At 44.9% G+C, this 16,352-nt stretch overlaps 1 protein-coding gene across 7 annotated transcripts in view; it reads right to left on the reverse strand.

The window, feature by feature from the left end:
* Window positions 1-16,352, reverse strand: part of fat3a (FAT atypical cadherin 3a) — a 203,289-nt gene that overhangs the window by 24,919 nt on the left and 162,018 nt on the right. For all 7 annotated transcript variants that reach the window (XM_064303695.1, XM_064303702.1, XM_064303700.1 and 4 more), the window contains 7 exons: window positions 9,956-10,152; window positions 8,368-8,521; window positions 7,020-7,253; window positions 5,438-5,827; window positions 4,834-5,048; window positions 3,794-3,931; window positions 739-882 (listed from right to left, as the gene is read on the reverse strand). In XM_064303695.1, coding sequence (XP_064159765.1) covers window positions 739-882; window positions 3,794-3,931; window positions 4,834-5,048; window positions 5,438-5,827; window positions 7,020-7,253; window positions 8,368-8,521; window positions 9,956-10,152 — 1,472 coding nt within the window. The remainder of the gene's footprint in view (window positions 1-738; window positions 883-3,793; window positions 3,932-4,833; window positions 5,049-5,437; window positions 5,828-7,019; window positions 7,254-8,367; window positions 8,522-9,955; window positions 10,153-16,352) is intronic.

A 16,352-nucleotide genomic window follows, 5' to 3' on the forward strand; every position in this document is an offset into this window, starting at 1 on the left:
TCCTCACAGCCCCCCATAAAAAGCAGCTTATTGCGGCAGCAGATGCGGGGGGTGGGGGGGCAGAGGAGTAATGAAAACAGAACGGCAGCTTAACACAAAAAGGGGGCTCAGCGCTCACAGTCCCAGACCCCTGAACTACTTGACATCAATTAAGGCTCAACTTCACTTCTTCGGCTCAGTGTAAAGCCTAGGTCATTACGGAAAAAAGAAACCAATTAATACTGAGAACATGTACCAGCGCTTCAGTGAAATGAGCAAATATCTGCAGTTTTTGAAGAGTATCTCTGCATTTTTGGTTTTCCCAAAAAACAGAAACCGGAGGATAATCATGTAGAAGCCAAAAAGAACTGGTACCAATGTCATCATCACTGAAACATCGTTGAGAGAATGGAATAATCTTCAGATATTCCACAGCTTCAGCAAGAATATAGACTATAACATAAACAAAATGAACGGGTGCACCATACCTGATCACCTGCAGCACATTTGTAAAGCTTATTTTATTCTTAGAAGTTGATGTTGTAGAGATTGAAGATATATGGCCAGTGCAGTGTTGTAGCTGAGCTCATAAATCTGAATGCTATACTTTAACATGCATAATTCACTGTGACACCGTGATTGCTGTTTAAATTCAGAGGATCACGATGACTCCTAGAAACAAATACAATCCAAACTTTGTTTCAATCTCGACCTCTCTAGCAGGGAGAAGACTACCAGCTATTGAAAAGGCGAGGCTACCTGAATGACGGTAGTGTAATTGGACGGGGTGAAGGAGGGCGGGTTGTCGTTGATGTCCGAGATATCGATGTTGACCATCACTGTGGATGACATGGCGGGCGAGCCGCTGTCCAGTGCCCTGACAGCCAGGGAGTAGGTGGACACCTTCAGGGCCAGAAAAAAAAGGACATTTAATCGAACAGCAAGGGGGAAAACAGAGAGGGCAGGAAATAACTGGTGTTAAGCATCATTTAATCCCACAAAGCTATAACAAGGTTCATGGAATCAATTTGTATGGATTTCGACACAATTGGCTGTTTGTTATTACGAGCGTGCAGTCTCCGAAGAGCCCTCAAACAGGGCCACTGATGCTGTGCTTCTACAGGGGAATTAAGGAGCATCAATCTTCACACCCTTAAATGTCCTAGCTGACCCATCACATGATGCTAATGGACTCTCTGTTGTGTCTTGCAAATAGGAGATTGCTTCTAAAAAGAGCACCTCCAGTGGTTCTATGCAAAGGTTTAAACCAGAGAAAATGGCTGCTTGCTCTTATGAATCATTTACTGCACGGACCACTGAAACTTATGAAAATGTTATGAAAATGTCAGCTGACACCAATTAAATAATTTTAAATTGCATTATATTCTAAATTCCCATTGGGGCACTGTAGGCGTTAGATTTTTTACAATCTCCTGACTAATTAGACAATTAGTGATCAATGGTGACCCTCATAAAAGCAATTAGCTGAGGCAATATGCCAAGTAGAGGAAGGAATGTGACAAGGATGGAATGTCAAACACAAAAAGTCTTCGAGCGACCAGGTACAACAGTACACTGCACTGTATGTAGTCCATTAATTTAGCACTTTTTTAAAACTAACCCTAACGGGCAGAAAAAACAACACTAGACCAGCATATACAGATGTACAAACTGCAGCAGTCGGTCCGCCGGAGAGGAGGATTGGTCTCAGCTGCGCCGGCTGGTGGAGAGAGCACACGCACCTGGGCGGCGTTGGCTAATCAGCCACGTGCTTAAAGGTGTGCTGCTCTCCACAGTTCAGGGCTGAGAGCGGGAGCTAACACTGAGAGCGCAGTTTTGATTTTCGTTTTTTTTTTGTTTGAGCACAAAAGTCAAGAGAAAAAAAAAAGGAAATTCTTAGCTGGGATACTAGAGGAGCTGGACCTGGCCGGGAAGGCGGGTCAGCTACAGAGCAGGGAACTGAAAAGTTGCTGCTCTGTTTTACTTTCTTTTGTCTTTGTTATTTTAGCTTGTTATTTTAGTTTATTGTTTTTGCCCGGAACCCGTGAGGGGGAAGGGTGAAGTGGTCGGTTTATTTTATTTTGTGTTGGTGCGCTCTCTCTCCATGCAACAGACAACGGTGTTGCCCAGTACTGCTGCATCTCCCTCCCCGGGGTGCCACGCTTGGTGTGTGACACAAACATTCATTGCGGTCTTGATTTTTGAGTGCAAATACTCCATGTGAAAAAAAGGTGACAAATCCTAAAGTGCATGCATTTTAAATACATGTAAGAAATACTGGAGCTGCTGAAGTCAGCTGATAGCATGTTTGCTGTCAGAGGAGTCAACAGATGGCACAGACAATTATGTTTCACACATTTTATTTGTTCCGCAAGGAAAATCAATTACATCCCACTTTAAAGTTATTCTTGCCGACACTGCGTATCTTGATGCTGCAAATTACATCTCAGTCGCAGATTGCATCAAACCATGCCTACTGAACTTTGAGGTTGATTTCAACAATGTAACTACATTTGTCTCGGATAATGCAAGTTACACGCTGAAAGCATACAATAAAACCCTCAAAAGACTTGATTCCAAATGCAATTCATTCAAATTGCAATTCTCACATTGCAACCCTCATAATAGCATTTGGGCCAGTTGACAAATTTGTTAGAGTAGTGAAGAATTATGCCAAACAAATGGGCCATATTCTGCTTTAGAGTACCATTCCCAGTACTTCAGTTCCTACTCACACCAAGACTGCTGTGCTGGAACAGCTGTGGGAGTTGTGACACATCAGGGTTTTAAGGGCACCGTTCAAGTTGTGGGTAGAACATGGCAAAATTTGAGGTTAAAATTATCCACCATTTTGAGAGGAGAGAGATAAGAATACATGAAACATTCAATAAGGTCCACCTAAATGAATGGCAAACACTGGCTTAACAGACTCACAGCACAGTCAAATGAATACATAGTGCATCAAAACATCTGATATCTTTGAGATACAGACCACATGAACTCCAAAAGTAAGCAGCATGTGACAGTGTGGGAACATTGCTGTCACTCATTGTTGCACTTAATTAGTGTCAACTGATGTAGATTAGTAGTAAGGGGCGATGTGATAACTGATTGGCAAGAAGGCTCTATCGACCTCTTGCTGAAGGATGACTGAATTGCAGATGAGAAGTGCCCTAGATAAACCAGTGTCCCTGCTTGGTACATTATTACCGCCAGCCCATTTTACACTGCACTTTTAATTAAATATTAGCTATGTTTTATTTGTTTCTCAGGTGTCTTTTAAGAATTTTTGTTTGATTGTACTAGTACTGTACTTGTCAACTCCTGCTGCTCTCCTATATTTATTTATTTAAAAGTCCTCACAATGAAGTTTGGGATACAATGAATAAAACAACTTGCCTGGAAATCAGGCTCTGCGCAAATACTCTGCACTCGGTTGATAACTGAAACCGCTTTAATCGTAAGCTCTTTGATCCCCCACTGCCTGCCTTCCCTTGCTTGACTTCGACTCCCGAAATAAAAAAATGGCCTCAGATCTGGTCCCTTCTCTCGCAGAGGCGGCGCTTTCATAAATTCTTCATGATGAGAATCAGAACAAGCCCTTAACACTTGAATCACTCAAAGTGGGATTTTTTTTTTCAGAGATGTGCGTGGTGTCTCCTCGCTCTCGTCTGCCGGAAATTAAAAACACTTAAAGCGCCAAAAAGTCAGCGGGCTGCAGGTTTTGACAAAATGAAAAAAGAATTGATGGCCGCCGTTGCTGCTGCCAGCCCATCGGAGTGTTTGCTGTGCGGAGGGGGAGGGGGGGGCTTACCGTCTCTCGGTCCAGCTCTTTATTGACCTTCATTAGGCCTGTGATTGGATCAATGAAGAACTGGTTCTCACGGTCGCCGCTCACAATGGAGTAGAGGATCTGTCCGTTCACTTGACTGTCCACGTCCTCCGCTGTCAACTGAGAGGGAACGGTTACAGTTACTACTGGTCTGCGATCAAACAGCCCTTTTTTCTCAGAATCCTTCACTGTGTAGATACCTTTAAGAACTGTGAGATATCACTGAACTCAGTCCTTGAGCAAACTTGATTACCAAACTATGGTGGGTTTTTGTCTGTGTTTTTGTTTTTGTTTCGTCTTGGAGAAAAGCCCCAGTAAACAACAGATCATTAAAAAAAATTAGCAAAGGCATTCTTGTGGAAAATAGGCAATTTGGCACGTTACTTATCAATAAGACAACAGCAATCAAACAATGTAGTTATTCCAAAAGAAATTTCAAGAGTTACATTAATGGTATATACACTTTATAGTATAGCAATTATAATAAAGCATTATGTAATGAAAACATCTCCATAAACAAATGTAGCTGATCACAGTTAATATCTCACAAACCTATCATAGGATGGATTTTATATTTGCCATCATATTACGCGCCACTATTTACAGTTCTTGTTTGATGCAAATTTGCATTGCTTTTCCACATTTCACTCTGTGAAATGCTCTGTGACAATTCCTTTTAGAATGCTGGATTAAGTCAAATTAGCGTGATTGCTTGATTGAAAAGTCAGTGATAGTGCGGGTAGAGGACCCCCAGTGGAGTTATTCAACAAGGCACTAATGATTCCTTTCAATCAAATGTACTTTCACCAAACTATGGCAGCCATCCTGCAATCAGTGGCTGTCTCTGCATCACCGTAAACAAATTACCTTTAGCTGTCTTGATGGCACATACGTACAAAAATTAATTCCTTAAGCATTTTGTGCCCACGCGAAATGTGTATGGACAATAGCAAATGTGATTTATTTATCTGTTGAACTGACTTTGCGGGTCTAACTGGCCTCAGCAGACAGTGCCTGGTTACCTGCACAACAGACTCCCCGATGGTGGCGTCCTCGCTGATGATGGAGGTGTAGACGTCTCGGCTGAATATGGGAGCGTTGTCATTGACGTCGGTCAGGTTGATGTTCACCGTTGTCACAGCGCTGAGGGGTGGGGTCCCCCCATCCCTGGCCTCCACAGTCAGAAAATAGTCCTTGCAAGTCTCAAAGTCCAGCGCCTTGGAGACTGTGATGGTGCCTGTTTCAATGAGAAAAGGGTTTTTTTTTTAACCTTAATTATGATTGTTGGTGCAGTGAATAGTGTGCTCTCCCCAGGTCAGTGGTAATACATCCGATAATTGCTGTAACTTGATTGTACTATTGTGAATAGTACAGATGATTATAAAACTGTGAGAGCTCTCAGGGCTGTATTCAATACATTACGAGTTGAATCATATTTTGAGTTCAGGGAATACAGAAAGAAATGAAAAACATGACTTGAAAGAGACCTAAATCTCACTTAATAAGGCTGTTTGCCAGTAAGGTAGGCCACAGACCATAACAATACATTGTGTCCAGCAAGTGGGTTTCAGTAAAGGCCATAATACCTCTTGAGAAGATACGGCTGCATTGTTCGTACTCTCTTACCCGTGGCCGTGTCGATCTGAAACTTTCCGCGCTCGTTCCCCGAGCGGATGCTGTAGGAGATCTCGGCGTTGGTGCCGATGTCCTTGCTGGCGGCATACACGCGCAGCACCTCCATCCCCAGGGACACGTCCTCGGGCACCGTGGCCAGGTAGTCGCGGCGCTCGAACACCGGCGGGTTGTCGTTGATGTCCAGCACGGTGATGGTCACGTTGACCTGTGAGAAGAGCTTGACGCCCACGCCCTGGTCTGAGGCCTGCACCGTGATGTTGTAGAAGGACTGCAGCTCCCGGTCCAGGAGCTTCTCCAGGACCACGATGCCCGACGATTTGTCAATGGAGAAGAATCCGTCGGCTGAGTCCACCAGGGAGTAGACCACCTTGCGGTTGATACCTGGCGGGGGTAGAGAAAGGAGTGTGGGGCTTACTGCAGAGCCCGGTGGCTTTAACTCCGTGCTGACACTCCCCTCTTCTCTTCAGAGCCTCCTCTCCTCTCCCTCCCTTTTCCCATTCCTCTAGGCTGCCTGTCTACACGCCTAAGTCAGCTGAAAACAAATATATGCACATGCATTTCAGTTAAATTAGATTTTAAATTAAATATTTAAAAGAAAAAGCATGGCACTTTGGAGACCAGCATTCTTTTTCTTTTAAAGTGGAGTAACACTGTATTTTTCTTTTTCCGGTCCAGTATTCGTATCTTAGCCTTGTGACAAATTAGACTTTTTAAAACGAACACAGCACTTTTTTTCCTGAAGAATTCCAGTCTCTGGCAGCAGCTACATCAATGTCATTAGCTTTAGGGGAATATTTTCATAAGGCAGCTACTGGCTTGTGAAATCTGTGTCACCACACTTTTAAATTACGCCGGGGTTCCGCGGCGTTAGAGGCGTTTCTCCCCCTTACCTTCAGTACAAAGGGAGGGGGAGGCGATGGGGGTTAGAGAGATGAAGGATGCCGTGGTAATGAAATATCTCGCGGTGAGAGAATGCAGCCCAGGTGCCAGAGGGAGAGAGGAGCTGAACAGAGCATGGCTTGGCAGCCGTTCACTTCATCTCAACGTAATGACCCAGAAGACATTAAGCTCTATTTAATTGCATTCACAAATTCTCCAGCGCTCAAACCATTTGGTCTTGCGTTCATGTTTTTTTTTTCTTTTTTCGGTAGCATCTTGGCTCAAACTCACAATGTCTCCGGAGCCCGAAGGGGCACTCTTAAGGACGTGGGCTGTCAGACAACACATGGATTATTTGTAAATCTGATAAATGTATGGATTGGAATGTTCATTAGTAAATCAGCCTTGACAAATACTCTTCAGGATACCTGCCAGCTGTTTTCAAATACAGCCAGTGTACTTTTACACAACTGCTGGATACAGCTAGTATGTGGTTTCACCAAGTATTTTAAATCCTTCAAGGTGAAATGTACTATATTACATAGATAGGCAGTAATATAAAAAAGCAATGATATAACATGATTCTAAATGGATGTTTTCTTATCTTTGGATGTGGGGAGCTGGCCCACCCACCCTGCTGTAAATTCCCCCTGAGGTAGGGGATAGAAAGAGACAGCGCCCATCACTCACTCACCTTCATCTGGGTCGTTTGCTTGGAGGCGGGTCAGGAGGGCCTTGGTTCCTGTGTTCTCATACACGCTGGCTGTGTAGTAGGGGGCGGAGAAAGCCGGAGGGTTGTCGTTTACGTCCAGGAGGTTCAGAGCAATTTCTGCGCGGCAGAACAGCCCCCCTCCGTCCGTCGCCTGGGCGACCAGCCTGTACCTGGGGGTCTTCTCGCGGTCCAGAACTGAAGCTGTCTTCAGCTCGCCTGAAAGCCGGAGAAAATTATTAAGAGTCGGCGCGAACGAACGCTTACATAAACAAAAACTCACAGGCACATGAACAGGCGTATGCACGCAGACCTGTACATAAACATGAGGACGTGCTCAGTAGTGAGGGGGATACTAGCGGGAAAAGGTGGCGTCCCCAGTGAACGGCCGAGTGAGAGATAGAAACAGTTCCACCTGTTAGCCACGCCAATCCGCGGTGTCTGGCAGGAGACAGCGGCCCGTAGTAAACACCTCTGAGAACCCACAGGAGGGCCGTTGAAGGGGGACAGCTCCCTCCCTTTCTCTCCCTCTCTCCCTCTCCCACTGTGCATCTCACACCTGCTGTTTCTCCCAATCTCTCACCCCTTATCTCTCCGGTGTTCCTGTACTCTCGTCTGTCCTCGTGTTGCAAAGCATGTCCACAGTGTAGGAACAGTGCTATGGCAACTGCGTGTTCCTTTCCATCTTTTCCTTTATAATTGCGCACTTTTGGACAGCCGTTATATACAGAGCTTTTAACTCTCGCTCTCTCGCACTTTCTTTCTACGCCCCCGTCTTCCCCTCCTAATCCTTCCCTCCAATGGCTGCGTTTTAAGGGCATGCGGTTCCCAGAAGTTTTAGCAGATGACGGATCGGAGCAGCGGGGACCCATTTGTCAGCTGCCCTGCATTTCTGTAATGATTTCTCACAGTACCGTGTGCCCCCTTGGGAAATCCTGGGCACTGTGTACAGGCTCTCTGATGCATTGCTAGTCTCTTACGACAGAAACAGTACGACAGAAAGCCTCTGAAAAAGGCCACCTTACAGCCTTCTTAAATGTTTTGGTCACAGGTTAGAAGGTCCTTTGCTGTGCAAATTTTGCTAGACATTTGGTGTCATGAACAGAAAGCGGTTCAGTAGACTTGCAGCTACCAGGACACCAGAAGGTCATGGGTTCACCTGCCTGTGAAAAACAGTCCCCACCAGCTGAGTGCTTGATAGTAGCACAGCATGTTCTATCTCAAGGGTTTATTTTATCCTAAACCAAATTTCCAAATAAGTAAACACAATGATGTTGAGTGATGGCTGAGATGGGTAATATCAGTACATATCCGCTGTCAGCTTGGGACATACCCGTGTCCGCATCCATGTAGAAGTCCTCGGCTCCAGGGCCGAACAGGGAGTACTGGATGGCTGCGCTGGACCCCACATCTGCGTCCGTCGCCCCCACCGTCAGAATGACTTTATTTGTGGGAACATCTTCAAGGAATGAAGCTGTATAGAGTGCCTGGTAAGGAAATGCACAGAAGAAAGAACAGAAACAGAACACTATTAAAGTGTTTCTGTTACATTAACTCACACAATGCACAGACTCTAATTTCTCTTGGAGGGTTAAATGGGAACTACACCTTTTCCGACTGGGCCTGCCAAATTGGTTATTTTTTTTCCAAATGGGTTGTCTAGAGTTGAATATTATATTTTAGAAACAGTCCCACAATGGCAAATCCATTCACATTCTGGAAATGTGTACTTTTAAAATGTTCGGTAAATATTCTTTAAAACGGCAGATTTCTCTCAAGCACATAACCATTCTTTTGCATGTCAGTGTAGATTCATCTTTATTGATTTCCATCACTGATACAGTTAGTGCCACAGCTGGTCACTAACCCAATCAGAGAGACAAGTACTCTCATAAAACCATCAGCTCATCACATAAAGCTCATCTTGTTTTCCATAGACAGAACTTCTAGGGAAATTGCTCATGTGAGCACTGTTAATACATTTAAAGAGCAATCAGCAGTCCCATTGGTATCCTCACTGTGAAAATCCTCAGCCATCCTGGGAACACTCGTTCTTGTAAGCTATCAATGTGTAGCACTCGCTGGCTGTAGAGGTATTCATTGATTTATATTTCATGAAAGCAGCACCTTAGCTTACGATGATCAATGCCACACAAATTCAGCGTGAAATTCAGTCCAGACATTCAGTACATCCTTTGAATGTAATTTTTTACTGTTCTTATGTTTTCAAAAAAAAAAATTCCAGTCCAATGAACTGTTCTGTTTCTTCTGTCAATCGAGTAAAAAAAAAACAGAAATGACATTAATGGCATTTCAATACGCACTAAAAGGACTCCCGTAGGCATAAGACGGGACTCCGCAGAGCACAAGTAATGAACATGTGATGTGGTCTGACTCAGACCAGCCCTCCTGCCTCCATGCTGCCCCCCTCTCCTCCCCCATGAGGAAGAGACTGTGTGCAAAAACATGATCGTGGGGGAGACTCAGGCCAGCCCACCTGGTCACAGATAGCTCTGACTGGGTTGAGGAATACTTAAGGGGCTCGGTTAACGTGTCATGCATGAGGACTACAGAGATAAAGGCTCGGAACGGGTAGAGCCTACAGTCAGGGCCCCGCTAATGTTAAGATTTGGGGAAAGGAGGCGCAGTCAGACCTGTCAGTCAAAATGATAAGGATTTAGGTGAGGATCCTGTGTTACAGATAAGAGTCGGGAAAGGATAAAGAGCTGCAAGTGTTACCGCTGCACTGCGGACTCAGACATGCACAAGGGCTGTACCGTCCCGTGACAGAGGCTAAAGGAGCACTGCGCCCGCTCGCACAGGAGGTCAGTCGCGTGAGATGGACTGCGATATCAGGAAGGCAGATGGCCTCCGCCCGGCCGTCTGACCCAGCCGTCTGCAGGGGAAAGCGCGGTGCCGACCTGGTCGCATATGGGGCTGTTGTCGTTGGTGTCCTTCACGGTGACCTCCACCAGCGCCCGAGTGACGAAGAGCCCGTCGCTGGCCGTTATGTTGAGCAGGTACAGGTCCTGCTCCTCCCTGTCCAGCGGCCTCTTCACATACATCTTCCATTCGCCCTGGACCAGTCCCAGAGCAAACACTCCTCTTGGGTTCCCTCCTGTGGGTAAAGCAGGATTAGACAGCATACAAATCCCCAAAATACACACACACACACACACAAATGCACGTACACGCACGCACACACTGAAAATCACCCAAATGACCTGAGGTTGGGGGAAATGGTAGCACCATGTCTGGTTCCCCCACCAGTCTGGTTGCCTTAAACTACAGTATGAGCTTGTGCAAGATTTATTATACAATAACTTTATAACCTCTATTTGTCCTCTCATTGCTTGGTCCTGACACAGCGAGGTTATTAGAATAAATTATTATAATATGAGTTTTATTTGGACACACCATTTTAAATGAACAGTTGAACCATCAATTAGGGTCAAGCATATAATAATGCCAGTGATTTATTGCATGCAATAATAGTACTCTGGGCTCCTGGCTAATTAGCCGGTGCCATCATTATGCTGCCCACCCAAATAACGCCATCGTCAACACCGCTCCCGTCCCAAGAGAGTAAGTGAGACCTCAGCTCTAAGGGCCAGAACCAGGCCTGCTAGCTGGAGCGGCTCGGATCTCCGGCACTGCAGTCCTTGTTAAGCTTCTCTCCCAGCAGGGATTACACCGCGTGGGAGAGGCTTGGCTGTTTTCCTGCTCATTTTGGTTTCCCGTGTTTTTGCTTCACATCACATCCTGTCCCCTGACGCCTAACTCGCCTACCCAGCACTGCGCCATTGCCGCTGAGCCATAAAACCACACTTGTTGCCAAGCCCTGAGCCTGTATAAAATCAACATAAAAAGGGGGTTAGTGATAACAGGAGTATGATTGCTTTAGCGTGGTCGGTCAGACGGGTTACACAACTGCTTCATACTGCATGACTACCATTACTGTCAGACATAAAAAGCACAATTTCACCATTTAGAATTGTTTACAGGACATAAAACCCTCCCTTTCCTAATCCACCATTTTCCCCATAGTTTTTTCATGTTTCTGGAGAACTGAAGCTACCAACAGCACTAGCCACATGCACAATGCAAGTCTTTTAACTTAAATATGAAAGAAAGCCTTTGAGTGACATCCCTATCTCCATACAATGGAATGACACAATAATTACGGCAACTGTTAAGTTTTTGTCTGCTCCTTATTCCAGCTTTAGCCTTTGAGAGCCTGCACTGATATCCCTGAGGATTTTGTGATTTCTTTAGACTTTCTGCTTTGAGCAGAACACTGAACCCTGAAGCTTTAATGGGAGCCTCTGAAGAATGGTAATGGTGCTAGGAGGGGTGGGGTCAATGCATTTTGACCATAAATAACGCGAGCAAGGCGACCACTCACATAACCTACAGACTGCTGTGGAGCTGGAAGAAGTGCAGTTGGCTTTTTTAATATGAGTGCATTTTCCAGTCTAACAGAGCCTCTAGCAGGGTACAAAGAGAAACTGTGCTCTGTCATTGAGGTTTTTAAAATCTCACAGAAAGCAATGTGGAAATAGGATCATCTCAAATCTTCTCTCTGTTTTTTGGGCAGTTTCCAACCCAAAGCTGTAAAAGTTGGGGAAAAAACACTGGCCTTAAAACTTTAAATGTGGCACCTGTTCTATTATATGATGACTGTTAAAGCACTATTTAAATGAAATTAGCTTTTTAAATGCTTTACAAAGTTCTCCCTCTCCACCCAATGCAAGCACTGAAGCAATTTCACTATCACTTAACAGGTGCGGTACGCATTTTGGACCCTCCAAAACATATGCTTCCTCTCGCGGTCTCCGGAGGGGCAGCGATTCACCACGGACTTCGCTGCCAAAACAATTTCATTACCCCTTGATTGGTTTAGCGAGAGATTACAGGGGTTTCTGGACAGCGCGAACACCCTGAATCTGCCTGGCAGGACTACAAATGGCACGGACTACAAATCTGACATGTCAGACAAAGGCAGTGGTATTGAGCCCTGTTCAAAGGGGTCACTTGGAGATAAGCAGTGCAATTAACAGCAGAGGGGATGCAAAGGGACAGGCAGGAAAAGCTGGTTGCTCCAGAGGCATCAGCGATGGAAAGGAGCGACTGGGACGCTTTCCCGTGCCGTTCACCCCTCGGGTGGTGAGAGACAGGGATGAAGGAAGAGCGGGAGCGAGGGTAGATTTTACACACGCCAGGAGAAAGACAAACAACCACCACAGGCTGTGCTTCATCGTCCTATCAACACGAAGCGTGGGCCTGCGCTGGCGCCGTGGCAGCGAAAGCTTTTTTTGGACAGCGGGACGAGACGTTATTGCCCTGCCCTCTGGACATATAAGAAGGCGTTCTGTCCAAACAAACAAACAAACCAACAAGCGGGCAGCTGGGCCGCAGGCCCAAGGTCACTCTTCCCTCGTCAACGGGCGTCCGCCGCTGACATCTCTGCCCGAGGGCGCTGGTGACAGAAGAGATGAAAGCCACTCGGGGGCCGGCTGGGTGTAGGCACGCCTCTCTCCCATGTTCCCGCCGTTCACGGCCGCCTCGCGCCCAGGTGCTCGGCATGGCTGCGATCAGCCATTAGTGGGTCAGCGTGTCGGTCTGGCAGGAGGCGCCTGCTGCACGGTGCCAGGCAAAGAGCCCCAGACAACAAGCATATGCTCTGGCCACAGTCAATGTGGAAGAAACGGGCAGATATCGTGGCTGGAACACATGACCACACAGCGAGCGGATAGCCAGTGGCCTCGAGGTTGCATCACAGATGATATTAGCCCCAGCAGGTGCTGTTCTGTGATGGCGTGTGTGAACAGGAGGACCACCAATAGCTCAGATCAAAAAAGCAGCGGGGGATGGAGCACTTCCAGGTGGGATGAACAGCTCCTCGCCTGCCAGCAGGACAGGACAAGACCACAACTCCCCCTTCCCCTCTTCATATAATCACAGATTCTATAGAATCACCAGACACTCCAATTCACTTCACCCTAGATTCAATAGCCAGTCATTATAGTGGGCTTAAAGAAGTAAACAGCTTGTCGGAGGCCTGACAGATTTGCAGAGCATTAACAGGTGTACATGTCACATCAGTGCAGCTGCAAGGATCTGTAAAATGGCACAAAGACTTCCGCTGAGAGGGGGGGTGGTTAGTCACTCCTCAACAAGACATGTGATGCCCACTCTCCACACCCCCACGCAAACTCTCTATCTTTCTTTCAGTCTCCTCGGATTACACCCAAAAGCCTGTGCCATACTGAGACTGAAAGAGAGAGCACCTAGACTAATCCCCACACCTGTCACACATGGGCAAATCATAGCGCCCATCCCGCTGGAGATTAGCGCATAAACGGTATCATGTTTCGTCTAACGTGCCCAGGTGTCGCTTTTAGAACTTGTAAAGGATTGGGAAACATACGTTACACATCAGCCATACAATAGTCTACATCCTCATCAGCCACTCTGCTGGTAAATGGGAAATTTAAACTAGTAACACTTTAATTTTATCAAAAGCACCAGAGTGCACTACGTTCAGGCAGGGAATTTATTTTATGTTACCAAGCACAGTAATATTCTATAATTATTTTTAACCAACTAAAAGTGTCTGTGTACAATACACATTCATTTTGATGCTTAATTTTGCATAATTGAAAGCAGTTGGTGGCTAATGGGTGATGTGTCGATGCGGAACAGGGTAAACCAAGCAGAGCAGAATGTGAGATGTCTTCCATCGCTGTCAGATGACTGTTCCCGCCCTGTGTTCACTCATGATATATCAGAAAACAATGAATCGTTTATGGTCGTTTTGTGGTGTTTTTTTTTTTTTTTTTTTTTTTTTATAGTTTATCAAATTTTTATGTCACCTCGAGGACTGAAACTAAACTGTCTAGACAAGATCCTGAAAATGAGTCAATGTTGTGTGATGGCACTCCCTCGATTTACTTTTCCATCTAGAACTGACTTTTCTTATTCCTCACAGAGGGAATAAATTACTAATTGAAAAACCTGTATGATCCATCAGAAAAATAGGCAAGAACCTGAGTCGGGCAAAGACACTGTGAAAAAAGTGTGAAATCGCCATCAACTTGAGTATCTTTTTTTTTCATATAACTGTTCTGCAAGTCCCCAAGAGACCCAGTCAAATTTGAAATAAACCTAAATTTATGCATGAAAATACCAATAATGCGTCTATGGAAGTATAAAAAATAAAATTCAATAATTTACAGGTGAAGGGAGCAGGGCTGTCCTCATCTTATTTTTTTTATTATTGTGTCCTGTTCCAGCCTCCAAGTCAGTAAGCTACATGGGTTGCAACAGACCAAGGGAAGATTGCAAAAGACCAAGGGACGATCTGTAGGAATCTTCCCCTGGTCTACAGCAACCCATGTAGCTCACTGACTGCCCCTTCTCCTCTGAAATGTGAAAACCTGCTATCCATTGCAAGGTCTGGAGTGGTGCAGCTCACCATGCTTCCCATGCAGATAGCCAGCTTCTGAAGCACTCATTAGGATGCTATTCAATTTAGACTTTCCCCATTTCAAAGAGCTTAATTAACTTTCTGTCCACTAATGTACTGTAGTTCTGTAGATCTCCAACTTTCCCAGGTGTCCCACTAAAATGTTTTTTTTTTTTTTGGTTCCAATCAAATATTTTTGGTGCCAACTTTTTAAAAATCCATAAACTCCTGTCCCAATTTTTTATCCAAACATCATGCACAGAATGGACAAGTGTGGGGTGTACATCAGAGCTACAAAAAAAGTGAAAACTTCCTAACGCACTCCAAGGGAAATCACTGTGTTTCCAAACACAGAGCAGTGAAAGCAGATGCTGCTGCCTCCCACAAAGCCCCTCTGCTTTTTCTGCCCCAAAAAAACTGTTAATGTGCATCCTGCTAAAGTTATAATATCACCTAGGCCTACATATCAGTCACTGCCAACCTGAAGCTGATGCAGGTGGCCCAGTTGGACTATGACGCATTTCCACGGTAATATGCAATTTTCTAGACACTTGCACAGATTACCACAGGGCAAACCCTCCAAGTTGCAAAATCTTCTTTTTTTCCATCTCTCTCACACTCTTGCTCTCTCAATGCCTTAATATATTTTCCCCTTATTAAACTTTTTCCAAGAGTAAGGTTGCGCCATCCAGATTTAATTAGGGATGTTCACGCTCTGTCCTACCTGCTAGGCCAGCTTCCATCTAATAAAAGCCCATAAGCTCCTGTGACTCATAGGTCAGTACGTATTTTATGAGAAATATTTATTAAAACCAGTGTGGGGGTGGGGTGCTTATCACTTGTAACGGACCTCATAAAATGCAGAGCAGTTACTTGTGTTTTTAAAATAGTTTACTGCCACATTTACAATTTACAGGTCTGCAGTGTGGCATTAAACGTAACATCCCCAGCCAGGGATGTCACATTATGAAAAATGCTTACCTTGCATGTGTCAGCAGTATTTAAATCAATACTCTGCTGTGCTTTTTTCTTAATCGTTCATTGTGCTGGTATGCAGAATAAACCGAGTAATAATACAAATTTATGAATTATTATTCAGCCCTTGTCCTCTGTTTAGCTTTATGAGTTTTCATCCGTTTTTCTTGCATGTTTATTCATTCTTATGTTTACAGAGGTCTCCAGAGTAGCCGTGCTCTTTGAATCCCTGCACCGCAGGGGTCTGCTGGGATTTACCAATTTTCAGATATCCAAGGCCACGGGCTCGCATGTGCGCATGCAAATGGGTATTGCTCCATTGTTTAGAACAGACAAAAGAAATAAAACTAGGTCACCAAACAGCATAAAAGGCCCCCACTTGTTTGTTTGAATAAGAGACATTTAAATAAACCAGACATCCATCTCCCTTCAGGATGTCATCATCCCTCCCTCAGCTCCATGAAATGCAATAATATCCACAACATGTCCATGAAATGCTAACAATTTAGCAGCTTCAAGTTTACCATGACAAAAACACACACACACACACACACACACACATACACACACACACTCAAGAACAGAGATATTTCAGTATCTTAAAGAAGTCTTGTATCCTAAGAAAATACTGCAGGAGATTTTTTATGTTTTCTAAATTCCAGTCCCTAAAAACCAGGAAAGACTGAGCCGTGCAATGTATTTCATATTTTTTCCCTTCAGTTACACTATGTTACACAATTTGAAAAGAAAATACCTTTGCTTTTATGTCATTCCTACACTCCCACATTGCACCTTTAAAAATACATTCAAGAATCTGTCTCAGGACTGAGGGAATAGGGGACTAACTCAGGAATGTGCCATCTAGGTCAGAAAAA

The sequence above is a fragment of the Anguilla rostrata genome, chromosome 12 (assembly GCF_018555375.3).
Source record: "Anguilla rostrata isolate EN2019 chromosome 12, ASM1855537v3, whole genome shotgun sequence".
Taxonomy (NCBI): Eukaryota; Metazoa; Chordata; class Actinopteri; order Anguilliformes; family Anguillidae; genus Anguilla; species Anguilla rostrata.